Raw genomic sequence first — 27612 nt, forward strand, 5'->3', positions numbered from 1 at the left:
TCACTCCATCGAGGACATCTACAAGAGGCGGTGTTTTAAGAAAACAGCCTCCATCCTACAACCCAAGCCACACCCTCTTCACTCTGCTACCATCAGGAAAAAGGTTCAGGAGCCTGAAGACAAGCACCCAGTGGCACAAAGACAGCTTCTTCCCCTCTGCCATCAGATTTCCAAATGAACAATGAACCACAGACGCTGCCTTATTTGACTTTTTCTAGCACCATTTTGATTTAATTTTGTAAGCTGGTTTATATAAATGTATGTACTGTGACGCTGCCACAAAATAACACATTTTGTGACATGTTCACAGCAATAAATTCTGATTATGACTCTGTGGGGAGCTGGCTTTATCCCACTTGCTTCCCCCCTAACTTTTCCTATCAGAGCTATTTTACCTGTTGCCAATGCTATAACCACTGCTTCTCACAGTGAAGCTTTTGTCACGGTTTTGCTTGTTTCCGATGGTCCTGAATAAAATCTTCTCCAAGTGCCATGCAATTCTGTATGAAAGACAAGAATGCATGATTCAGAAATGAGGACCCAATTCACCAGCCGTGACCCTGCGGGTCCACTAATACTGCTTGACTTTGACGTCTAAGTAAGTGCACCTTAGCAAGAATCGCCCCTCCTCTAGAAGACAAGATAAGAACTTGTGTGACTCAGGTGCTATTTATATATTTCCCAACAGCTGTGTGGATATGATTAAAAATGAGACAACCCCATCATGGGCAGTTACTCAGTTCTCCGGGTGCTGCAAGTACTGGAAGAACATCAACAAGTACGGAGAGACGAATGAAGGCAACAGAGAGTGATCAAGAGGATAATATTCAGTGATTAACACATGATATTAATCGGAGATTTTACTGGGGAGCATGTTCATTTCTGTCTGGAGGTTGTGAATAAAACTCTGGAAATAGAACAATGAAGCTGTGTAAGTAACCATGGCAAAGGGGAGGGGGTGGTGGTTGACTCAGTGAAGACTGGTCCATGCTCTGCACCGGTCATGTTAATTTAGCAGACATGCTTTCTGCTAAAGACATTGTAATTCCGTTTCCACTAAAAGGAGGAAAATAATGGCACGGTTAGCGTAGCGGTCAGTGCAACGCTATTACAGCGCCTGCGACCCAGGTTCAAATCTGGTGCTGTCTGTAAGGAGTTTGTACACTCTCCCCGTGTCTGCGTGGTGCTCTGGTGTCCTCCTACCCTTTGTATGGGGTTTGTAGGTGATTTGGCGTATTTGGGTGACACGTGATCATCGGCTGGAAGGGCCTGTAGCCCTGCTGTATCTCTCCAAATTAAAAAAAAATTTACAATGGTAATTTCTCAAAGGAGATAGGAAATATATTTTGTGGTGAAGGAATTGGCGATGATTTATTGCTTCTGGGCAAGTTAAAATTAGTTTTTTCACTTTTGAGACATGTAAAGTTGAAATGGAAATTCCCAAGTCAACATCCTTTTGCAAGCAACAATGAACTTCCTATTATATTTCATATTTTCCAACAACATAGCAGAAAGCTATTTGGCCCATTGAGTCTTTGGCAGCCCTCAGAGAACTTCCACCAATCACATCCACCCACTTATTTCCTTCATCTCTGCCATATGCCCATCAGCTCCCGATGCTCCTACCTCCCAACTACATTAGAGGTCATTGACAGAACCCTTTTCACCTCCCGACCTGCACTTCCTTGGGATATTGGAGGAAAGTCTCCCCTTACAGGAAAAACCTGCAAACTCCACCCAGAAGCACAAAGGTGAGGTCTGAGGGCAGCCGCACGATCTGCTCTCTCTCGATTCGACCTGTAAAGTAGCTGCAGTCGTTAGGGACGTGAGCACGGGACTCCTCATATTTTCGTTAAATGCAACAACTTGAACCAAAAATATCTACCCTGAAACCAAGGAGCCTATTTCAGCATTATCAAGCCAACTGGCAAAAAATTTGGGTGTTTTAGGAATTAGCCTTGCAGTAAAATGCCCTGAAAAATGTATCCTTGGATACATGTCATAAAATTCTCCAGCCCCAAACTCTATATTAATTTCCTTACATATATGATTTTATTTTCTATGAAATCTTATAGTTAATACTTTATTCATATATGTACATTACAATCTTTGTTTAGCTCCCTGCTCATTAAAGCATTGTTTGCTCTCTGAAAAATTCCACAGCGTGTTTGGCTGCTCAGGTGTTTTGATGTTGTCGTAGCTGCAGGGCACAAAGGATTCATCTCTTTCCTGACTGCGACAAATGTATGCTCACGTGACAGAGTTTGTTAGATCCTGGTAATGAATCATAATCATGGTCGGTGGAAGCAAGGTCACTTTGCAGCTTATAATAAATTCTGCGACTAGTTTACCAAATCTGGTCTGTTGCAATACTGCTGTTTTTTCAAGATTTATGATATTTAACCTACAATTCACCCTTAATGTTACCGGCTTTGGTCTTTTCCAGTTATTATTTATTATCATCCATTTCTCCCTCTTCATCTCATAACAAATAATACTACTAACTGTTCATTCCACACAGCCACCTATGGAAAAATGTTCCATTCAATGGACAGGTGGGGATTCAGTCTATATCCTACTTATAGACTGAATCCCTACTTGTCCATTGAATGAAAGCACACCCCAAGGATGTGTGTTTAGCCCCCTGCTCTACTCATTATACACCCATGACAGGGTGGACAGGTACAATTCCAATGCTATCTACACATTTGCCAACAACACCACAGTTGTCGGCAGAATCACAAACGGCAATGAGGAAGCGTACAGGAGGGAGATAGATCAGCTCATTGAACGGTGTAATGGCAACAACCTTGTGCTCAATGTCAGCAAAACCAAGGAGATGATTGTGGACTTCAGGAGGAAGTCGGGGGAACACGAACCAGTCCTCATCAAGGGCTCAGTACTGGGGAAAGTCAAATTCCTGAGTGTCAACATCTCCAAGGATCTGTTCTGGAGCCTCCATGTTGATGCAATCACAAAGAAGGCTCACTAGCGGTTATACTTTATGTGGCGTCTGAGGAGTCACCAAAGACTCTCATAAACTTCTACAGGTACAGGAGAGAATTCTGGCAGGTTGGAGGCGCCAACTCTCAGGAAAAGAATAAACTCCGGAGGGTTGTTAACTTGGCCTGTCTTATCACAGGCACCAGGCTTAACTCCATTGAGGAAATCTACATGAGGAGGTGTCTTAAAAGAAGCAGCCTCTATCCTCAAAGACCCTCACCACCCAGGCCATGCCCTCTTCACTCTGCTACCATCAGGAAAAAGATACAGGAGCCTAAAGATGAGCACTCAGTGGGCCAAGGACAGCTTCTTCCCTGCTGCCATCAGATTCCTGAATAATCAATCAACCAAAGACACTGCCTTACTTTTTGTGCTCTATTTTTTTTATATAGTAATATTGTAAGATTGTTATAATATGAATGTTTGCACTAAGACGCTACCACAAACCACTGATTTTCATGACTTGTTCATTACAATAAATTCTGATTCTGATATTTAACTATTGAGGCATATTTTCATCGTCAATAGATTTTTCGTTGGCCAAGTCTGTCAAACGGAAAATGACCAGCAAGCTATTGAACAGCTGAAAATACACAGCTGAACAGCTGAAAAAATTTGTGGAAAGTATCGCAGCAGATGAGTGTGTAGGAAAGGGCTCATGACTGAGCGCTCAAATTACCATAATTACTTTAATCCGGATAAATGTATCCAAATTGATTTACAAAGAAGGAATTCACCATCCTCGGTCAGCTTGCTTTATATGTTATTGCTTTGCATGTCATTGTATACATTGAAAAAGCTTTTCACAAAGAATAGAGACTGAATGTTGGAAAGCTGAACATTCCCAGCAGGGTAGTAGAGGTTGAAACTGACATGGGTCACTAGCTCAGGTGGACAACATGGTTAGTATGAATGAGATGGGTCAAAAGGCCTGTTTCCGTGCTGTCGGGTGGCACATTCGTGTAGCAGTTAGTGCAATGCCAGCGATCGGGACTGGGGTTGGAATCCGGCACTGTCTGCAAGGAGTTTGTACATTCTCCCTGTGTCTGCATGGTGCCCCAGTATCCTCCCACCATTCAAAAAAAAAGGATACCGGGGGTTGTTGGTCAATTGGTGGCATGGGCTCATGGGCCAAAATGGCCTGTAACTGTGCTGTATGTCTGAAAATTTAAAGTTTATATTTCTAAAGTTCTATGTACAACGTGTATGTGGGACACATGTGCCCTGCCACTCGAGAAATTAGATGCCCTTGTTCTCCCAACAGTCAATGTGTCTCCACGGGGATTCATTTTCCCTGCACTACCCACAGCTAGGCTCAACAAATTCCTGCTTCTTCTGCATAACCAAAGGATCTTCTGTTCCTTCATTCTGGTTGCCTTCCTTGTAGTATGACTGCGTGTGGAAACCCCAGCCACAGCCTCTCCAGCAGTGACTGGAGGATGCTGGCCGGGGTTTTCCCCAGTCCATAATGTATTAAAGTTCTCCCAGTACATCAAGTTGTATAGGTTCTTCTATCTCAAGAGGTGCAGTTTGCAGCGCCATCTCTACAGTTGACAAATGCCTTTGAGTAACTCTTTGTTCTAAAGGCTATTTGGCACCCTCTTTAGGAGGCTCTACCGATGTAACATAGAGCTCTACATCCGAACACTGTACCTCTCTCCTGGGATCCATTTCACGCTGAGTCCCGGTGTCTTTCCTGTAGGTAGGCTCCAAAACTTGAACTTTTGGAAAATGTAGTTTTTTGATGATCTGTTGCCATTTTTTCTTTGCTCTTTTTCACCAATTGTACCATCATAAGTTAAATTAACAGCACTGAGATTATCTAAACTTTTAAAGAATTTTAACGGGCATTTCTAGACAAAACAATAAGATAGAGTCAGGAGAGGACTGGAAGGCACGTCTGATCCTCACGCCATCTTGCCACGCCCCCCACTACCCACAGCTAGAAGAATAACACGTGTTATACGTTGGAGATGAGGATGTACAGAATGAATCATGTGTGAAATTAGGAAACAAAAATCAGACTTAACGTCAAGTAAGAAGGTTTACCTGTGAAGTGACAACATTGCGGCCCAATTTAAGACAGCAAGAGCATTAGTGATTATCTAAGTGAGTCCCAGCAGGTGTTGTCATGGGTGAGAATACCAGCCAAACGTAGAAATGGAAATGCTTTCAGGCACGGGGAGTCACTCTAGAAAAGACAGTGAAGTTCATTTCATTAGTTGGAGCTTGTGGCCATTGAAATAAATATGTTTGAGAATGTCATTTCTGGTGTGACATCAATCATTTTGGCAGGAATTAGCTCAGAAAAGGTAGAAAATGGAGAGGACAAAATGGTTAGTCAGGTACAAGCCGTTTATATTAGGTGAACATGATCAGGTCCATGAATTATCTAGCACTTACATGAAATTCTTGGGAATTTTATTCTTAAAGATGCTGCCGAGATTGTGCGTCAATAAACACTGATAATGCAGAAATGCAAAGAAGCAGACCTAATTTAAACAAGTTCTGTTACCAAATGACAGAAAGCAAAATAGTGCGAAAGTACAGAATTATATAAATCCTAAACTGTCAGAAATTGTGTCCAACACCCCACTGTGTAATTGGATCCTTGATTTCCTCACCTACGGACCACAATAAGTGAAGCTTGGTAAGAACATTTCCTCCACAATCTCCATCAGAACTGGAGCATCACAGGGCCGCATTCTTAGCCCCCGTTCTACTTGCTATACACCCATAACTGTGTGGTTCAGTACCACAACTCCATCTATAAATTCACTGATCATACCGTAGTAGTGCATTGTATAAATAGGGGCATTGAGTCAGCATATAGGAGAGAGATTGAAAACTTGGCCAAATGGCGCGCCAACAGCAACCTTGCACTCAATGTCACCAAAACAAAGGAGCTGATTGTTGACTTCAGGAAGGGTATATTAGATGTGTACAATCCAGTGATCATTGGGGGATCAGAGGTGGAAAGGGTGAGCAAATTTAAGTTCTTGGGAGTTACTATTTCAGAGGGTCTTTCCTGGACCCAACACAATAATGCCACCGTGAAAAAAAAGCATGTCAACGCCTCTCTTCTTTAGGAGTTTGTAGAGTTTGTACAGAATATGACACCAGAAATCCTGGAAAATGTATACAGATATATGGTGGAAAGTTTGCTGTCCAGCTGAATCATGTAGATAGGAACACCAATACTCCTGAGCAGAAAGTCCTGCAAAGGTTAATGGACACAAGAAAGTTTGCTGTCCAGCTGAATCATGTAGATAGGAACACCAATACTCCTGAGCAGAAAGTCCTGCAAAGGTTAATGGACACAAGAAAGTTTGCTGTCCAGCTGAATCATGTAGATAGGAACACCAATACTCCTGAGCAGAAAGTCCTGCAAAGGTTAATGGACACAAGAAAGTTTGCTGTCCAGCTGAATCATGTAGATAGGAACACCAATACTCCTGAGCAGAAAGTCCTGCAAAGGTTAATGGACACTGTCTAGGTCATCACAGGAAAACCCCTTCCCACCATTGAGAATGTCTACAGGGAACGTTGCTGTCAGAGAGCAGCAACGATCATCAAGGATCCACATCACCCAGAACACGCTCTGCTCTCGCTGCTGCCCTCAGGAAAGAGGTATCGGTGCCACAAGACTCACACCACCAGGTTCAGGAAGAGCTGCTCCCCCTCCACCATCAGACTCCTCAATGACAAACTCAATCAGGGAATCATTTAAGGACTCTTACTTTTGCACTTTATTGGTTTTTTTTTTCTCTCTCCATATTGTTTACATTTGTTTATTTGTTTGCATGTGTACAGTTTCTTTTTGGACTACCAATCAGAGGTAATTTTGCCTGGGCCACAGAAAGAAGGGTTGTATGTGATGTTTTGTATGTACTCTGGCAGTAAATCTGAAATCTAATTTAATCTAAATCTAATTAGCTACTGGAATCTGGAAGTCAGGTGAGACTCTTAGTGAGTACATGATCCCATCGAACTTCACTACTACACCTTTGTTTCCTTCACATCGCATGCTATGTGACAAGTCTTCCGACTGGGCACCCTCCAACTCGATGGCATTAACATCGACTTCTCCAGTTTCCATTAAACATCCCCCCCTTCTTCCCCCATCGCCTTTTCCCCAGCGCACACTCTCGCTCTCTCTCTTCCTTTTTCTCTCTCTCTCCTTACACAAAGCCAAAATCAATTCTCCTCTTAATCATAACCAATTAATACCTTTTGGCTCTTGGTTTGGAGTCCTCCTCCTGACATTATTCTGTCCTTATTCAGATGGCTTTCTGTTTTTTGCTTACACCTTGAAGAAGGGCTCAAGCCCGAAACGTTGATAATATATATTTACCTGCTATGGACGCTGTGAGACCGGCTGAGTTCCTCCACAATTTCCGTGTGATTTTAGGTTTTATTGATGAGAAAATTCCATCACACAAAATCTCACATCTGATGTTGCATGCAAAATTTGCAAGGTTCACAGAGAAAGCCTAAAAGAATGTCAGGCCATGCAAGGTAAGAAATATGATTGCATCATAGGCCAGTAGCAGTTCTGTTCTGTGTCAGAATGTGATGTATGTGGGTAGGATTGGCACGAGTTGACAGATCTAGCTGAAGTCATTCGTCACATGCATATCAATTAAACATGTAGAAGCTATCAGAAAAAAAGAGAACAATTTTTTTTACTCCCTTGAAAACCAAAGATGATTAAGGTAAAATAAGAAAGTCTGCAGATATAAAGGGTCCCCACGGTGCTTGAAAATTTGCATTCAAATCAGAAATTGAGCATCTAGGTTCTGTATCTTTATCTTTGCTCGATAAAGTCCACTGTTTGACCTTCTGAGTTTCTCCAGCATCATGTTTTACCAAGATGATTAAAGCTGTGCAATTCTTCACTGAGGCGAATGTTGTTCTTGGTAGAATATTCTGAAGCTAGGTGAACGGTCAAATAGTGTCATTGAGAAGAATGCAGAATTGATCATTTCCAAGGAAAAATAGTACTAATTCTTTCACATGCCCGAATAGAATATGATGTAGATACTTTGTCAAAATCACCGTATTAGAATTCAGATGCTGTATGGTGTCTGAGAGTGTAATCTTGACATTGAAAATGATGGAAGATAATTTTTTGATTCCAATATCAAAGATAACTTGTACAGAATACTGGGAAGTCAGTTAAAAGATGATTGTTCTCAAACAAACTTGTACAATATTTTCATTCAAAACATACCTTTCATGTCCTCAGGCATCTGATATTGACTGTTCTCCCTTCTCAAGTATCATTCTAAATTTGCACAAAAGCTAGAATTAAACTTCAGTGCAGATCTGAGAAATTGCTGCTCTGTCAGTTACTGGAGATAAGGTACAAGATAAGATCCTTAGTTCAACGATCTCAAAGAAGAACTGGGAGATGTCAAATGTGATTCAGTGTTCTTGTCTCACCATTAATGATTATATTAGCCCATCCTCAACCTTGAACACAGGTCCCACCACCAGTTGCACTCTTGCTACAGTTTGTAACCTTATAAAATGCACAAGAGGGCATAGATTTAAGATGGGAGGACTGAGGAAGTGGTTACAAATGGAGCATTTAAAAGATCTGTAGGTTGATATACGTCTTGTAAGGGTTTAGGGAGATATGGGCAGAACACAGTCAAATAGAACAAACTAGGTTAGACAACCTGGTCGGTGTGGATGTTGGACTGGAAGGCTCGTTTCTGTGCTGTAAAACTCTGTGGCTTCATGACTCTTCAGAGTTACTGCTCAGGTAATGAAGATGCAATGGTATAATTCACTGAGGTAAAGAGTTTCCTAGGTGCAAGTACTTTAATTTCTTTGAATACCAGTTGGTTCATTAGTGGTGCCCAAAAGCAAACCTAAACCATAACAAGACTGCAAGATCACCAAAGCTATGTCTGCCCTACTGGCTCAACTTGTTTTTCCAGTACCAGCCAACTATGAATATTTATTATTTTTTAAAATTTTCTCTTCCTTTTATATATATATTTTTTTTTTTCCTTTGTGGCATATTGTCTGTTAATTAGACTTAATTTGTTGTCAGTGTATTTTACAAAGCTCCAGCAAGTAAGAATTTCATTGCATCTGAACATTGTACTTCTGTATGGGAGAGTAAACTCTCGTTCACAAATGTCTCTGAGAAACTTAAACTGATACTTGCAGTGCATAACATCTAAACAGAACAGAATTCAAGTAACCGGAATTTGGAGGTGTAAGTGGAGAGTTAATATCAGAAGGAGGCAGTGATGTAATGCTTATCAACGAACTTAAAACAGAAAGAACAAGAGATGGAAAGAAGGATGAGCTTTGCTGTTATTTCTGATTGACAAGAACAATTCTCATGATCACATTCACTTTCTCACACAAAAGCAAATGCCGATTAGAAACACCAGTGAAGCATAAGAAAAGCTTGCCATAGACAAAAGAAACAACAAGCTGTTCAAAGACCATGAAAATGGGCAGGGACGAGATTTACCTGAAGAATGACAGAAAGGAGAGGAAGTCAAAAGGAGTAGAAAGAGCAAGACATTGAAATGATTAAAGCCTGAGATAAATGGAACGACAACAATAAAGTCTGGATTTACTGAGGATTGAATGGCACAGATGGAATCATAGAGTTATACAGTGTGTAAACAGGCCTTTTGGCCCAACTTGTTCATGCTGACCAAACTAGTTCCATTTTCCTGTATTTGGTCCACATCTCTCTAGATCAGCCAAATACAAATTTACACATTCATTACGGTGTTAACGGAAACGTGATCTGACTTAAAATGGCGGGTGACGTTCTTCTTCCTCGAGCCGACAGCACATTTAGATAAAAAAGCCTTGTCTTCTTTTGACTTTATGTCATCTAAATATTTCTATGTTGATGGTAGGAGAGGCATATGGAAGAAACCAAAACTTGACTGCTTCACAGGGAAGGAGGCCCATACATTTTGAGCAGAGTTCTTGGGGGGGCCACAGCCAAAAACAGGTTGAGACCTTTCCTATTAATTTGCCTTTCTAAATGTCTTTTAAATGTTACAGTTGTCCTTGCTTCTTCTGGCAGCTCATTCAATATGTCCTCCACACACCATGTGTGAAGAAAGAGCCCCATCAAGTCCTTCCTAAATCTTTCCCCTCCCACTTTAAATCTATGCCCTTTAATTTTAGATTCCCCTACCCTGGGAAAATGATGAGAACAACTTAGATTATCTATGCCTATCATAATTTTATAAACATCTATAATGTCTCCCGCCCCCCGATCCCCTGCACTGCAGCGGGGAAAAGTCCCAGCCAATCCAACCTCACTTTAAAATTCAAGGCCGCCAGTCATGGTAACATTCTTGCAAATTTTTTCTGTTCCCTTTCCAACTTACCTGAAGCTAGATGATCAAAACTGTGTACAATTTTCCAAGTGTGAGCTCACCAATGTCTTGTACAGTTATAACATGACATCCTTGCTCCTGTGCTCATTGACTTGACTATTGAAGGCAAGCAATGTGTCTCTCTGTTTTGAACTTAGAATAAAAAGAAACTTAATTCAAACACGTTTTAAATTACAGGAAGCTCCCGGGTTAAGAACGTTCGACTTACGGACAACTTGTACTTACAAATGCACTACGTGCGGCTTCAGTGGTTCGTTGGCTCAAGGAAGAACACATCCGCCATTTTAACTCGGATCACGTTGCCGTTAACACTGTGATGAATGTGTAACTTTGTATTTGGTTTAAAATTTTCTTTTATTTACCCTTGTAACCATGCCTCTAAAGTGTAAATCCACTGAATAAGAACCGGATATACTTGTTCTGACTTACCTACAAATTTGACTTAAAAGCAGACTTAGAAACGGATCTCATTTGTACCCCAGGGACTGCCTGTACATTATTTTTACATTTTTGCTTCCAACCCCAAATTTTCAAATAGTAAAACATTGTCCTTTGAGATTTAAGTTGAATTACAGCTGTTAAAAAGTGAACAGTTAATTCTAAAATGCTGTCCTTGAACAAGTCGTGTTGAAATCTTTTTTGCATGTGAGTAGATGAAGTATGTATCCTGGCAAGATTAAATGTAACTTTATTCATGGTCTTTTTCATATTAAGAAGTGATTTGTTTTTGTCATTCTCAGACCCAATGGCAGTTCCAAGATCCATGAGCTCCTTCATCAAATATATCACTGGAATTGTGATCGGAATTTTCATCTGCACTTACTTCATTAACATGGCCAAATTACACATTCAAGGCAACTCACTAAGTAATCACACTCATTACAGCTTCCATTATTACAGGCTCCATGGAAAAGGAATGATGAATTATAATTCACGTAAGTAATTGATCAGTAACGTTTCAACACATCATTTTACCAAAGATCCAGCAATTCAAATTTTATTTAATCTCTTTATACCTTGGGCATTTATTTTCTATTCTTCTGTAGCAGGCATTTATCTTCTGAAAATTTAAAAGTCCTCCTTGAATTAGTGAATCATAGATTGCTTTTATTGAAAAGGGGGCATTTGGGCCAGCAAGTCTATGAAAGATGGGGTGACTGTGGTACTGTGGGAACTACTGATGCCTTTGCTGGTGGATCTAGTCACCTTCCTTCCTGTCTAGCAACCCTTGCAGGAATTGACATGCTAACGTAAAAAGGATTGTCTCTCAGTAAGGAATATTCTCTCCATATTTCCAAAGTTCCAGTTTGGAAATCACATGGCACGGCACATTATTAAGTATTTTGCATTTGGATATCTCAAAGTCACTGTTGATCCCCCAGGTGGTTTTATTCATGTCAGTTGGAATAGGTGAATAAAACTGCTCAATAATGAGATGTGTGTGCGGAGAATTGGCAGATGGAGTTTATCCCTGACAAATGTGAGCTGTTTGACTTTGTGAAGTTAAATGTAAGGGGAAAAGTAGACATTTAGAGGCAGGACTCTTAATAGCTTTGACCTACAGAGGAATTTGGGGGTCCAGTTCCAGAGCTCCCTGGCTTTGCAGGTAGGAATTTGGGGGTCCAGTTCCAGAGCTCCCTGGCCATGCAGGTAGGAATTTGGGGGTCTAGTTCCAGAGCTCCCTGGCCATGCAGGTAGGAATTTGGGGGTCCAGGTAGGAAGGGGATTGAAAATTGGAGTAAGGACGCTTCCTTGAATATGAGAAGGATCACGTTAAGATTCCCAAGGCAAAATTTCTCATACCAGAGGACATGTTTAAAGTGATGTGGGTGGAGGAGTTTAAAGGGCAAGCATATTTTACGCAGAGATTGGCAGGTGACTGGAATGGTGGAAGGAAAGGAAGAGTGAGAGTGTGTACGCGTGTGACCCTGGGTGAAAGAAGGGGAGGGGAGGGGGGGAAGAGAGAGAGAGAGAGAGAGAGAGAGAGAGAGAAAGAGAGAGAGAGAGAGAGAGAGAGGAAACAGGTTGAGGCAATGAAAGACAAATGGTAACAAAGATGGACAGGGATGAGCAAATGAGAGATACTCAAGTAGGGTAAATGAGAGATAGACAGAAGAGGCACAGGTGAAAGAGGTAAGTGAGGTGGGGAAGAGTAACCCAGAGTGGAAAATTAGGAGAGAGAAAGAAACAGCATATTTTGATTTGACTGCTATTAATGCAAGCTCTAGAACCCCCCCCCCTCCACTGTCCTATACAGGTCCTGCCCACATAATAGCAGTTGGTTATCACTGAATTTCGAGCATTATCAGTATTTTGCTGGTCAAATGCAGCAGGTTTTGTCGGTTCAAATCTTATGACGTTTTTATTGTTGGCAGAAAGAGATCAGTCGGTGGCGGATGATTTGTACAAGAGGGTACGCATCCTTTGTTGGGTGATGACAACACCCGCCAACCTGGAAACAAGAGCTAAACAGATCAAAGTCACCTGGGGCCACCGTTGTAACACCTTGTTGTTCATGAGCTCGGAAAGTAACACTGACTTCCCTGCAATCGGACTGGAAACCAAAGAGGGCAGGAATCAGCTCTACTGGAAGACGATTAGAGCCTTCCATTACGTGCACCAACACCACATCGATGAGGCCGAATGGTTTCTGAAGGCTGACGATGACACCTACATTATCATTGAAAATCTCAGATTCCTTCTTTCAAAGTACAACCCTGATATGCCTGTGTACATGGGCAGGCATTTTAAGATGTTTAGCAAACAGGGCTACATGAGTGGAGGATCTGGTTATGTTTTGAGCAAGGAAGCTTTGAGAAGGTATGTGGCAGCCTTCAGAAATGAGACCTGTCGTCATACTTCTCCCGTCGAGGATTTGGCACTGGGAAAGTGCATGGAAATACTTGGAATAGCACCTGGGGATTCCAGAGACAACCACCTCAGAGAGACGTTTTTTCCCATTTCACTGCAGAGTAATTTGGTAAAAGGTCATTATGGCAAAGACTTCTGGTTCTGGAAGTTCACCAATTACACAGCCAAAGATGTAAGTCCATTACTTACTTTGCGCGCACACACACACACACACACACACACACACACACACACACACACACACACACACACACACACACACACACACACACACACACACACACACACACACACACACACACACACAGCTCAAATCTTGTGAGCTCCCCCCACTGTACTCAACAAGGAATGCAAATTAAAGCAAAATGTGCTGGAATACTTGGCAGGTCAGGCCAGAGCGAGTTAACATTTCAGATTGAGAAATCAGACCGGATTCTATTTATTGTCAGATAATAAAACAGAAATGTACTATTTTCTCGAAATTGCCTTTAGACTGCCATGACACAGACAAAGATTCACCATTAGTGTTGCCCAGTGCCCCTTATAATCAGAAAAAGAGAAGCAAAATAGAGACACCCCATCGCTCCTGCAGGTGCACAAGACTCCAGTTCAGTTCAGTCCATCAGCAACCCTGTCTCAGATCCAAACCACCAACATGATGAGGAAGCCCTTTGGAACCCTCCTTGCCTTCAGCATCCTATCAAATCCAGTTTTGATACCTTGTTCTCTTGAGCCAATCTCCAGCAGCCCACAGACTGGTGTGAGTCTTTTGACCTCAAGTCACCAGTGTTACTTGCCCGCAAGCCATACAGCCGCAAAGCCCCTCACCAACCACTGTGGTCATTTCCTCTGCTTCTCTTTCTCTACAGGGAGGTGTTCACCCTATTACTGTTGCCCTGAACCAGTCCACTCCTTCCCTGGACTCTGCAACCTGTCGAGGCCACGACCAAGCTTAGGTGCCGCCATCTTGGCCCAGACCGTGAGTCCACAGGATTTAAAATGAAACACCATCGCCTCACTTAACAGTCCCCATTGGCAGTAGGACCCCACTGGGGAAGCGCTGTGTCTCTGCTCCCTGCTTTTCCCTCGTCCGCCCCTGAGGCAACGATACTGTTACAGGTGCCTCACCATCATTGTCATTTTAACTGAGGAAGGGAGAAATCAAGTTTATTTGAAATTGGGGATGTAGTTGGAGAGGAATGGGGCAAAGGGAATATCTCTGATGGGTTGCAAAGCAATGAAGCTATTTGATTGATAGATTAATAAATGCAATTGGAGAGAGAGAGAGAGAGAGAGAGAGAGAGAAAGGGAACAAGTCGAACTACAAAATGCAGGTCAGAGCTATCGAAAGAGTTCAGAAGATCAGACAGAAAAATTCAGAGAAAAAAATGGTCAAATTTACAGGTGGATGACCAGTATCATCACTAGGGTTGGTGTCACCCAGTGTGGTAACTCATGGTGTCACCACTCCCCTCCACCCGCCCCATGGACTGAGTGTAAAAGAAATATTTGTGTGTTCCTTGTACGTCCTGGATGGCGGCAGTGGTGCTGAGCAGAGTGGAGGGGGCTCTGACCAAGTGCATTAGAAGGTTCAATAAAGTAAGCATAGGGTTTTAGCCTTGAAGGTATAATGATGCATGTAAGCTGGGCTTACAAAAAATGTTTTGCTGTTATAACTAATTACAGGGATATTTTTTATAAGAAATAATACATTTCTGCTGAAGCACAGCAGAAAATTTTTATAGACAGTCATTTTGGTGTTATTGTCAGTGTTGGTGGTGCGGTGCACGCCCCCCCTAGTGATGCCAGTGTGGATGACCAACAGCGGAAGTGGCCAGTTTTGACGTGAGCAGAGAGAGAGAGCAAGAGGCTGGAAATTGGAGTCCTGAAAGTTGGGGGATGCCCAGAAGAAAGGTGAGATGTTGTTCCTCAATGGAACCACAGAAAGATAGGCCCATGCGGGGGTGAGAGGCAGCTTTTAAATGGCTTTGATGCTCAGGTTCTTTACCTCTTTACTGAAAAGAGGAGCTCCATAAAACAATGGCCTAATTTGCATTTGACTGACTGCTTTTCAATTATTTCAGATTAATTGCATTAGCAGTTTTAATAACTTTTAACCACGTTTGTGGCCCTGATGTAATTTTTGCTTCCTGACCCAGAGACTGCACCATTTATTATGCCTATGATGTTTTGTGAGCGAGATCAAAAGCAGAATATAAATCCAAGCTCGAATATGGACTCCCAGTGTCCTCTGTAAATGTCTTAAATTGAAAATTCTCATGGAGAAGGAAAACATGTGAGTAGCACAAAGGAACTATTCAGATAGAATAGGATGTCTCTAAAGTGGTCGATATCAACCCCTGGGGGTCGATAATGACTGGGATGGGGTGGGGGGGGGGGGAGGAGGGGGGGTTGATTCAGCTTTTGCAGTGGAAAGCAGGGGTGGATCAACAGAAAATAACACCTAAGGCAGTGGTGGCCGCTATGATTGATTTAGTTTTGGCCTTTGATGAAGTTGAGAGCGAATGGGAGGACAGACTGAACATAGAAGGAAAATGTATGTGTTCTTTGTACCTTTGGTGGAAGCTCCCCCCTCCCCCACCCAGCCTGCCACCACTCACCTCCCCACCCCCCTCCTGCGTGAGGATTCAATGCCTGGGTGTTGATGAGGAATCAAGTATTCCATGAATCGATGGCTTAAAAAGTTTCGGGACCCCTGAATCCAGTTCTCCGAGAGACACAAAAGATGGGAGATAGTGGAATATAAAGCAAACAAAACACACTGCTGAACGAACCCTTGATGTAGCCTTTCTTTCCCCCCACAAATGCTGCCAGACCTGCTGAGTTCCTCCAGCAACTGGTTATTTTCCCCTCTGCCCCATGACTTTTATTTGACCTTCAAAGTTCTGCTGGAAGTGTGCTCTGTGTGAGAGGGATGCGTCCTGAAATGAGATGATGGGGAACCATGGAACTGGCTGGCCTATCCACATCCTGGCCGAAACAGATTGTGGATACATCTTAAATATTAGTTACCTCATGGCAATTATGGATTGTGGGCTTTGAAGTCCTCCTTTTCACTTTCTTGAATTGGTTTGGCAAGGTGCTAAAGGGACATTCTTCCCCAACCTATCTCACTGGTTCCACTCGCACACGATGAGTGCCCACCCAAAATATTTGAGTTGGCCTGAGCCCCAGCATTTTGAACTGGCTTGGGGATAGGGGGAGGCAGGAAAACCACTCTCTTCCTGATTCATAACCACTCACCAGGAATTTCTGGCAGCCTACCCTCTGAACCAACAAAGCAACTGGCTTGACTTTGTTTATGGAAATTGCTTTGCCCTCTGCGGAAAGGAGGCGGCTCCCTGATTGGTTTGGCATCGGAGTCCAACCTTGGTTTGCTGCAGAGTGCAGAATGCAGGAAGAGAGAAACACAAGTAAAGGAAAGTGGCTGTTAACCTTTTCAATTATGATAATCAACTTAAACGCCAGAACCAGACTGATACCAGAAGTGTAAAATCCAATTTACAGTCTCCCTCTGCCACAGACGATAATTCTAAGCAGCATTTTCTGGATATACCAGCCACACTATGTGAGATACAGAAATCATTTTTAACATAAGAAATTGAAGCAGGAGTAGGTCATCTGGTCCATCAAGCCTGCTCTAATATGATAGGCCGTGAAGTCAGCTCCACTGATCCGCTTTCCCTCCAGAACCCTCAATTCTTCTACTATGCAAAAATCTATCAAACTGTATCATAAATATATTTAATGAGGTAGTCTTTACTGTTTCCTTGGGCAGAGAATTCCATAGCTTCATGCTCTGGGAAAAGCATTACTTTCTCATCTCAATTCTAACCCCTTAATATTGAGGTTATCTGTGTCCACCATTTCTTTCAGAACCAGGGGACTCATCCAACTTTAGGCCCATCACCTCTTTAGTGATATTGATGGCATAAAGATCCTACCCCCCTCCCCCACCATCACATCCATGACATTAGTCTTTGGCATCCTAGAAGTGTTAAGACCAACACAAAGTAGGCATTCCAGACCTCGATCATTACCCAATATTTATTTCTCCTTCATACCTTCCTAGACACCTACATTCACTTTAGCCCAGAACAAGTCTAATCAGTTGGGTGGGGGGGGGGTAATTGAGGGTAACTGCAAATCTGATGTTCGAAAACTTGCTCAGCGGGAGGATGGGGGTTGGTGATGGTGTCTACCATGAACCACCACCGCCGTCGTCACACTTACCCCTCCCTCCAATGTAACAGACAAGCGCTGCTTATATCACGCAGAGGCTAGTGACCGCTGGTGCTGTGGGTGGGTAGGGGTCTTCTAGGGGAGTGGAATACCTGCAAATGCTCTCCCTTGGCACTGGCCCTGTTTTGGCCACCTTTTTCTCTTTGGTATAATTATAAAAGCTTTCACTATCACAGATTTACTTTCATAACCTATGCTTTTTTAGTCGGCCTTTGTTCCTTTTTAAAGTTTTCCCTATCTTCGAGTTTCCCCCTTCTCTTGACCACCTTAAATCCACGACCTTTTAATTTGATGCCTCCTTTCTTTCCTTAGTTGTCCAAGGTTGGTTCTCCCAATCCTTACAGTCCTTGCTATTTACTGGAACACTGTGAAAAAACGTTGAAAGTCTTCCTCAACTGTTCCATCCTATGCCCTGTGTACCCAGTCTTTGCTAGCTAAATCATCCCTCATCCCTTGTTTAGGCCTGATTCCCAATGGTTTTAGGTGATACGATCCCACACCTTTTCAATTTTACTTAAATTGAAAAATAAACTTACTAGCACTTTTTTATTAGCATCCAGTGGGGCTTTACATTTGGCCTGGTCTCTATATGACAAGCAGGGACAGTTTATCACTCTGGGAGTTTCAGTTTTGGTTTAAGTCACCAGGTGTTTCTTGTTTGCTTTTTAATCTCATGGGTTTATATCCTTTGAACTAATTTGGTGGCAGATGGCAGGCAAGGAGTTGTCATCAGACCAAACGATGGGCATTAGAGGATGAGTTTCTGAGTAATGATTTGGGCTAGTTATAACGTTGTGACCCTGGATTGAGAATGGACACAAAGCAGATGTAACGAGAGGCATTTGTTTCCTGGAAATTGTGTTCCTGCGCATATAAAACTGGTTAAGTAAGCCACAGACAAGAAAAATCTCCTGAGGTTTGTTAACTCAGCCTGCGACATAACGGGCACCAGTCTTCACTCCATCGAGGACATCTACAAGAGATGGTGTATTTAAGAAAGTAGTTTCTATCCACAAGGACCCCCACCCCAGGCCATGCCCTCTTCACTCTGCTACCATTGGGATACCATTGGCCTGAAGACAAGCACCCAGCAGCACAAGGCCAGCTTCTTCCCCTCTGCCATTGGAATCCTGAATGAACAATGAACCACAGACACTACCTGACTTTGAGTTTTTCTTGCATTATTTTAAAATTTATTTTGTAAGGTGGTTGGCTGCTGTAAAACAATAAATTTCGTGACATGTCCCTGACAATAAATTCTGATTGCGATGCTCATCAGTAATCAAACACAACAGCACAAGTGGCAGCTGTTGTACTTTATAACTGGTCTATCCTGCTCAAAAGATCCAAAGTTTAATCACTGGGGTGTGCCTAAAAGTTGAATGTGGCGTCAAATGAATAAAGAACAAATTTCTGTTGATTATTAGTCCATGAGATTTAGGGACGGCAGAAATTGGCCCTTCAGTCCATTGAGTCTGCCCCACCATTTTATCATGAGCTGATCCATTTTCCCACTCAGTCCCACTGCCTGGCCTTCTCCCCATAACTTTTGATGCCCTGGCAAATCAATCTGAGTTAAATACACCCAATTCCACAACTGCCTGTGGCAACGAATTCCACAGATTTAGCACCCTCTGGCTGAAGAAATTCCTACGCATTTCTGTTCTAAACGGACGCCCTTCATTACTGAAGTTGTGCCTTCTTTGGCCTAAGGAGACTCTCCCACCATGGGAAGCAACCTTTTTACATCTATTCCTTTTAACATTCAAAATGTTTCAGTAAAATCCCCGTCATTCTCCTAATTTCCAACAAATACAGGCCATGAGTTGTCAAACGCTCATCATATGATAACCCTTTTATTCCTGGAATCATGTTGTGGAGGATGTACCATTCCTGTTTAGACTGAAACAGTATTGGCTACCACATTACTGCAGGAGACATTCTGACATCAGTTTGAACTCTGGCTTCCGCAGAACTATCAGATTCCAGACTGATGACCAATGGTGTTTGGACCGAATGAAGATAAATTTTCAACTTCTTGTTCAATCACTGCAAGCTATCTGCCCGCAAACGACTTGTCAGTTGAAAGAGCATGGAGTTCCTTGATAACCTGACCAACACTTTTCCCTCATGACGGAAATAAAATTGTGATGGATGGATTTGGTTCCATTTGGAAATCAAAACAAAGCCAGCTCTTCAGTGCTTGACGTCCTGCTTTGCGGAAACTGCCAAAATCTTTGGCCTGGAAGTCAGCCTGAAGAAAACTGAGGTCCTCCATCAGCCAGCTCCCCACCATGACTACCAGCCCCCCCACATCTCCATCGGGCACACAAAACTCAAAACGGTCAACCAGTTTACCTATCTCGGCTGCACCATTTCATCAGATGCAAGGATCGACAATGAGATAGACAACAGACTCGCCAAGGCAAATAGTGCCTTTGGAAGACTACACAAAAGAGTCTGGAAAAACAACCAACTGAAAAACCTCACAAAGATAAGCGTATACAGAGCCGTTGTCATACCCACACTCCTGTTCGGCTCCGAATCATGGGTCCTCTACCGGCATCACCTACGGCTCCTAGAACGCTTCCACCAGCGTTGTCTCCGCTCCATCCTCAACATCCATTGGAGCGCTTTCATCCCTAATGTCGAAGTACTCGAGATGGCAGAGGTCGACAGCATCGAGTCCACGCTGCTGAAGATCCAGCTGCGCTGGATGGGTCACGTCTCCAGAATGGAGGACCATCGCCTTCCCAAGATCGTGTTATATGGCGAGCTCTCCACTGGCCACCGTGACAGAGGTGCACCAAAGAAAAGGTACAAGGACTGCCTAAAGAAATCTCTTGATGCCTGCCACATTGACCACCGCCAGTGGGCTGATATCGCCTCAAACCGTGCATCTTGGCGCCTCACAGTTTGGCGGGCAGCAACCTCCTTTGAAGAAGACCGCAGAGCCCACCTCACTGACAAAAGGCAAAGGAGGAAAAACCCAACACCCAACCCCAACCAACCAATTTTCCCCTGCAGCCGCTGCAACCGTGTCTGCCTGTCCCGCATCGGACTTGTCAGCCACAAACGAGCCTGCAGCTGACGTGGACTTTTACCCCCTCCATAAATCTTCGTCCGCGAAGCCAAGCCAAAGATGAGGAGGACCATCATTCAATTGTAGATGGAGAAATGCAAATCTTTTTACTCATATCCAGATAAATGAATGAAGGTCATGTAGACAATGGATTAGAGTGGGAGGAATGGATTGGAACCAGGAAGATGAGCAGGAACTGCTTCTCCCAGAGAGCAGTGAATCTAAGGAAGCAGTAGAGGCTGCCTCACTAATTGTAGGTGAGTTAAGCGTTATAAGGAAGTGGAACGGATAACTTGAGTGGAGTTCATAGCCAGGTCAGGTGTGATCTTATTAATCGTGGAAAAGTCTCAACAGGCCAGATGGCCAATTCATGCTCTTTTTTCTTATGTCCTTTTGAAGACGGTAAGATAAATAATAATTTATTTGAGTAAATGTCCAATCGGAGGTGACATTGGGGTATATAGAGACTGGGAATGAATGGTTGTATCAAGTATAGGTGATCTACTTCCATTTGATTTTTTCCAATGCATCCTAAAATTAAATTTTAAGTAGAAAGTATGGTGCTCCAAGACAATAGTGCAATATACGAACATTATGTAGAATGAAGGACAAGGGTTGACCAACATTTTCTTCATTTGTACTCAGGGGACTTGCTTTTGATATGCATTGACTTACTTTCATGGGAAAAGTTGGGCTCAGAATTTAATAAAACCTGAAATATTACCTGAATAGTTAAAAAACTAAACGTGAGTGGCATGGATAGCACAACGCCTTTACAGCGGCAGCAATCAGGACCAGGGTTCAAATTCCACGCGATCTGTAAGGAGTTTTTACGCTCTCCCCATGTCTGCGTGGGTTTTCCCAGGGACTCCAGTTTCCTCCCACTGTTTGAACCATATCGGGGACATAAGTTATTGGGTGTAAATCAGGCGGCACAGACTCGTGGGCCAAAATAGCCTGTTCCCGTGCGGCAAGTCTAAATTTTAAAAAATTAAAAATTACTATGGATTAATTCATATTAATATAAAAGTGCTACTCTCATTTCCTCCTTCACCTTCCTTCAAGAAGGTGGTTAGAATTCAGAACAATATTAAATAACTCAAAATATCTTAACTTCTGTTATGGGAAAGAAAATGTCTATATCTGTGTAAATAAGATGTAGTAAAAGTTCTAAAATCTGAACTGTTCGGAGATTGGGTCGGTTTGGATTTTTGGATTTTCTGGGTTCTTGGGCAGTACTTTTAAAATTCATATTTAAGGAGAATAAACAGGTGAATTTTAATAGCTTATGAACGAAACATAATTTCATATTAAAATACACACTACAAAAAAAATTTCTTGCACTTCTACGACTTCCGCAAGGTCTTCTGTGGCCGCTGTGCATCTGTGGTGCTTCCGCAAGCACGCACACACAAGCCGAGAGTTTTCGAGAAGTCTGGATTCCCAGGTGGTCCGGATTTCAACCAAGAGTTTTCAAGGATTCTTGAGTGATCTGGATTCTTGGGTGATCCTGATTTCTGGACTTTTACTGTCGAAGTGATATGCATTGTTTAGAAGTTGTGTAAAGGGTGCTTCTTGACGTGACTAACAGGCTTCCTTTATTCCCCAGGGGCCTGAGTGCTGCTCGGACTTGGCAATATCCTTTCACTACGTGAACCCCAAGTTCATGCACATTTTGGAGTTTTATATTTACCATCTACGTGCTGTGGGTTACAGATACAGAAAAGTTACTGATTTCCCACAACCAGGCCAAGAGACTGGAACTGGCTGAGGCAGGGAAGAGCAAGTGGAGACAATAAGATGAAGACAATCTACAATAGGAGCATGTTTCAAAGTTATTTTCATCTTCTCTGAAATAAGTACACAGTTGAAGGAATTGTGACAGCAATGGCTTGCATTTACCGAATGTCTTCATATTGTCATCCATTCCAAGGTGCCTCTTGCAACATTTCTGCTTGACATCAAATCTTATGAGATATTAAGAGAGGTGACCAAATGCTTAGGTAAAGAGTTAGGTCATGAAGATAATCTTGAAGAAAAGGATGAGAAGGGCAAGTTTCGGGAGGACATTTCAGAGTTTGAGGCATTTGCAATTGAATTCAGATTCACAACAGTAGTGTTGTACAAACCAGATGAATTCAATTTTGAATCAACTCAAATCATTCAGATGGTTTAATTTTAATTGGGACAAGAACCAAATGGCTTCCCTCAGACAGCAGTGCTATCGACAAATATCAAATAACCACTGCTATTCGGGAAGTGTTTCGTTTGGCAAAGGTTCAAAGCCCATAACTACAACTTTGCTGGTGCTACCGTTCTCGTGACTTCTGAAAATCGCGTGGCTCTCTCTTTGAAGGGCGTCAGGCAAATCCAGGGACAGTTCACCTCGCTCTGTCCACTGTAATCGTGGGGCCCTCCCACCCAAAGGCCACCCAATTCAATTCCCCACCCCATTCCCTTGCTGACATGTCCATCCATGGCCAGGCTGAGACCACCTGTAAATTGGAGAAACAACACCTAATCTTCCATCTGGGCACCCTCCAACCGGATGGCATTAACATTAAATTTTCCTATTTCCATTAGAAATGCACCCCCATCTCCTTTCTTTGCGCTCTCTCTCCCCCCACCCCTTCCATTTTCATTCTGTCTCCTATCACAAAGCCAAAATCAATTCTCTCCTTTCCTCATCATATCTTTTGTCTGTTGGCCTGGACTCCTCCCACTCCCATTCATTTCACCCCCCCTCCCATCTTTAATTCAGACACGACCTTTACTCATACCTTGAGAAGAGCTCAGATTCTAAACGTCAGTAATATATCTTTTCCTCCTATGGTCATTGCGAGTCCGGCTGGGTTCCTCCAGCATCTCTGTGTTTTCATTACAATCAGAGCATCTGCAAATTTTCATGTTTCACGAGATTCAATATTTGCACAGATTCACTCAGAAAGAGCTCATCTTTGTGATGGGTTAGCTTTGTCAGGGATCTTATTCAGTGAGGCATTATATTTGCTTCATTGAAAATAAATTATTGAATTTTACATCCTTATTCACCCATTTTCTTATATCAGGGGACATTGTTTGACCCATAAAGTCCACAACAACTCTGAGAACAATATCTCAAGTTCCATTTCCCCCATATGACCCTGTCATTACTCTTCTGGGTCTGGACTGAGGTAAACTGAAAGAACGAGCAACAGAAAGCAGTTAGGTAAGAAAGCCTGCAGATGCTGGGGTCGTGCCCTGCTGAGTTTCTCCAGAAGTTTTGTTCATTGCCCTCCGAATCACATTTTCACTTTTCCGAAAAAAAGATTATATGTTATTCTGAACAATTTGTATCTTGGAATTCTCTACCTGTCCCTGAACCAACAGATCCTTCTCATTTGTCCCATTTATTTTGATACTTCCAGGTGTTCAAGCTGTAAGAATCAGCTATTCAACCAACGGCCAATATCCTTCAGATTCCTTGTCAGAGTACATGCGTGACATCACAAACAACCCTGAGATGATACTTCCTGTGGGCCACGTAGAATTACCACTGATTGATAATGCAAATAAAAACTGTACACACCGTACCCATGCAAACAAATAAAGAAATGTAAGCAGATAAAGAAATATGAACCAACTGACAGTTCAGTACAGAGAAAATTTTTAAAATGAATCCTTCATTTGATCATTGAGGAATCCACATCTCAGTTTCAAATTTAATTTTTAAAAATTTAGACATGTAGCATGGTAACCGGCCATTTCGGCCCACAAGTCCATGGTGCTGTAAAGGTGTGCTAACTGCTACACCAACCATGCCACCTCCATGCTAACCATGCTGCCCAAACAGTTGAGCCCATCTGCATAGTCCTAGAGACACACTCACAAAGGCACCCACCTCACGCATGGTCACACTTGGACCAACACATCCACTCGTACTGTCAATCTGACATAAATTCATACTCATACTGCCACGCTCTCACATTCATCCACCAATAAACACACAGAATGTACACGCAGTCTCTCATTCATTTGCAGGCATGTACACATTCTGTCCAACTCAGATACATATATAGTAAAAGTCCTAAAATCCAGACTGCTTGAGGATTGGAACAGGCTGGATTTTTAGATTTTCCCAATTCTCAGGCAGAACTTCCAAAATTCAAATTTAAGGGGATTAAATGGGTACATTTTGATAGTTTATTAAAGAAACATATTTTTAAAACAAATCATTTAAAAAAATTTTCACGACTTCCGCGTGGCTTCTCGTTGCCATTGAGTATCTGTGGCGCGAAAGTCAAGAGTTTTCAAGAAATCCAGATTTCTGGCTTCTGGACTTTTACAGTGTCTCCACCCAGACACATGTTACTGACAGCAAAAAACACCAGTAATTCTGGCTGCTATTTATGCCCTTCCACAGGATGGGCAGGCCCCACATTTAAAACTAAACTACTCCCACATTTCATTATCCTTTGCTCCAAATTCTCCAGCAGTGATGTCTCACAACTGGTATTTGGCAAAAAGCGATGGGAAAGAAAACATTACTCCTTCAATTATGTTTATTCTGGAGGTGCAATTGCCAGCATTTTTAATTTAATTCACATGCGCTCAGCTCCTGATACACAGCAATGCGTGATCTGTCCCCGAGGTCTCTGCCCTCTGACAGAAACTCTTTCATGATTTCAACTCCACCAATCTGTCAAAAATGAGTAAAAGTTGCTGGCTTGTTTATTTGTGGTAGGAACATGGCTTCCTGCAGACTGTAAACAAACACCGAGACACAATTCTGCCACTTGTTCTAAAATGGGGCCGTTTTGGAAATAATCAAGCAAGGGTCCTGCAGATGAGAGCAAACATCTGGAGAAAATTGGCTGGGGGCTTGAAAGGATTAGCAGGGCTGACTACACAAATATGAAATGAAACTTGAAGAAGGGCTCAGGCCTGAAACTTCAATTATTTATCTATGTCTGGACATCGCAAGACTGGCTGAGTTCCTCCAGCATTTGTATGCGCTTTTATTTTTTACAGAAATAGGAAGATTATCCAATTGGATATGAAGGATTCCATTAAAAAAATTAACATGGCATGTCATCTTTAGAAGCGAGTTTCAATTGTGAAAGATAAATTGCCCCTTCAAGCCCTACCTTCTGAATGGTGAGTGTTGCCGAAGAGTAAAATCAACAGGCTGGTGTCTACTAGAATGCTCAAAAGTACTACTGAAACTCATTCTCCATCATTTTTGAGTACTAGTTTTGGGGCACAAGCCCCAATATGTGTCCGTATTACAGACGCCACACTGTAGGTAATACAGTAAAACCCCTGGTATCCAGCACCTCTGGGGATTGATAGGTGCCGGATAAGTGCTTGAGATTGTACAGTTTTCTTTTAGCACTTCTAATAAGTGGTAATTCTGTCTCGCCCACAGGAAAGTAGAATCTCAGGGTTGTTTGTGATGTTATGTTCGTACTCTGACAATAAATCTGAAATCTGACTTACTCTTACAATGCCCAATACACCCACATTAACAATAAACTTAAAAAAAAAACTACACTGTACTTACCCTTAAACTTCTCTTTCACAAACATATAAACCTTAAAGCATTTTACTTTATTTTCAGTCACATTCATCCGAAACATTTAACCGTTGCTGTATCTGTGGGTTCCTCCCCCTCCACGGACCTGCCTGAAAGACAGAAATAATAGCATGATAGATAATTAACCTCCCCCCCCCCCACCCTTCCCCAAGTTTATAGATAAAGCCTCCGGGACCAGGGCGACTTACTAAGCAGGGATGAGACACTTTAACAGAGTCACCCCAATGGTGAGCGGCATCAACCAGCTCTTCATCCTGGGCGACGCCATCGCTGCTTCACACAACTTTATTCAAACAGCTGCTTTGAGCAAAGCCTGACCAAGGCCCTCCGCTGGCTGAATATTCACTCCCACCTTCACCAAAGGTTTATGGGTTACTTAAGAGAACATTTACAATTTTAAACTTGCATATTTTTTACCTGTTATTTTATTCTTATATATTTTAATTGATTTTATTATCAAGGTTTTTTTCCCGGTAGCTTGAATTCCTGATGCTAAGGGTTTTACTGTACCATGCTCCCAGCTGCTTAAAACCAGGAAGAAGTGATCCCTTGTAAGTGAAAGGAGGGCCTAATGTCTATGTTAGCTCATTATCTTAAAACTGGTCAACAATATGTGTGCTAACCTTGAGCAAAGGAGGAGTTGCTGGAGGAAGTCAGTGGGTCATACCGCATCCAATGGTCAGTCAGCGTTGTGAGCCCTGACTCTACTACATCCATATTCTTTACCCATCTGAATAAATTCTGCCGGTAGAGGGAACAAAATGCAATTTAAATAAAAGCACAAGTGGCACCAGAAGAAATCTGCCCATTTTAGCGGCATTCCTCAAAGGGGAATCATTCCACCTCTCTGGAAAAGGAAATGTATTCCTACAGAATTCCTGCATGCTAATACTTGCAAACTAGCCTTCCCTATCTGTGCTCCTGATGGGGGAATCAAACCAAAGCAATATTCAGGAAAAAAAAGAAGTAAGGTTGTTTGCCTTTGAGGGGACTGATGCACTGGAGCAATGAATCAGAAGGTCAGTGTTAAGGCATAAATAACGGCAGATCTCGAAGGGTGAGGAGAATTTATCCCCCAAAATCAACCTGTTTCAGCAAAGATAGATGACCCCATATTGCTCCCACTATAATATAAAGCAGGCATGATACTGTTAATCTGAGTGTCAATTATTTCCCAATAATTGTACAGCTGTGACCATTATGGGGAGATGTTGGAAGACTGATGATGTTACTGGACCAGTAATCTGAGAATACGGTTCTGGAGATTCAGATTCAGGCCTCTCCTCAACAGATAGGAATCCGTATTTGTAATGTCTGGAATTGAAAATAAATTAATACTGAAACTGCCATTTGTTGTTAAAAAAAAACTGGGTTATGTAAGGAAATCTGCTATCTTTACTCAGTCCAGTGTCCAAATCCACAATATAGTT

At 42.4% G+C, this 27612-nt stretch overlaps 1 protein-coding gene across 2 annotated transcripts; it reads left to right on the plus strand.

Moving 5' to 3' along the window:
* The first annotated feature begins 372 nt into the window (after window positions 1-372).
* Window positions 373-27602, plus strand: LOC138746485 (glycoprotein-N-acetylgalactosamine 3-beta-galactosyltransferase 1-like). 2 transcript variants are annotated; one of them, XM_069904683.1, is made up of 5 exons: window positions 373-598; window positions 689-931; window positions 11132-11326; window positions 12767-13434; window positions 22217-27602. In XM_069904683.1, the coding sequence occupies exons 2-5, from the start codon at window positions 922-924 to the stop codon at window positions 22376-22378; spliced, it is 1035 nt and encodes a 344-aa protein (XP_069760784.1). In that variant the 5' UTR covers window positions 373-598; window positions 689-921; the 3' UTR covers window positions 22379-27602. The 2 variants fall into 2 exon arrangements, with proteins under 2 accessions (XP_069760784.1, XP_069760785.1); XM_069904684.1 differs by lacking the exon at window positions 689-931.
* Window positions 27603-27612: the final 10 nt, after the last annotated feature.

Source organism: Narcine bancroftii, chromosome 12 (genome assembly GCF_036971445.1).
Source record: "Narcine bancroftii isolate sNarBan1 chromosome 12, sNarBan1.hap1, whole genome shotgun sequence".
Classification (NCBI taxonomy): Eukaryota; Metazoa; Chordata; class Chondrichthyes; order Torpediniformes; family Narcinidae; genus Narcine; species Narcine bancroftii.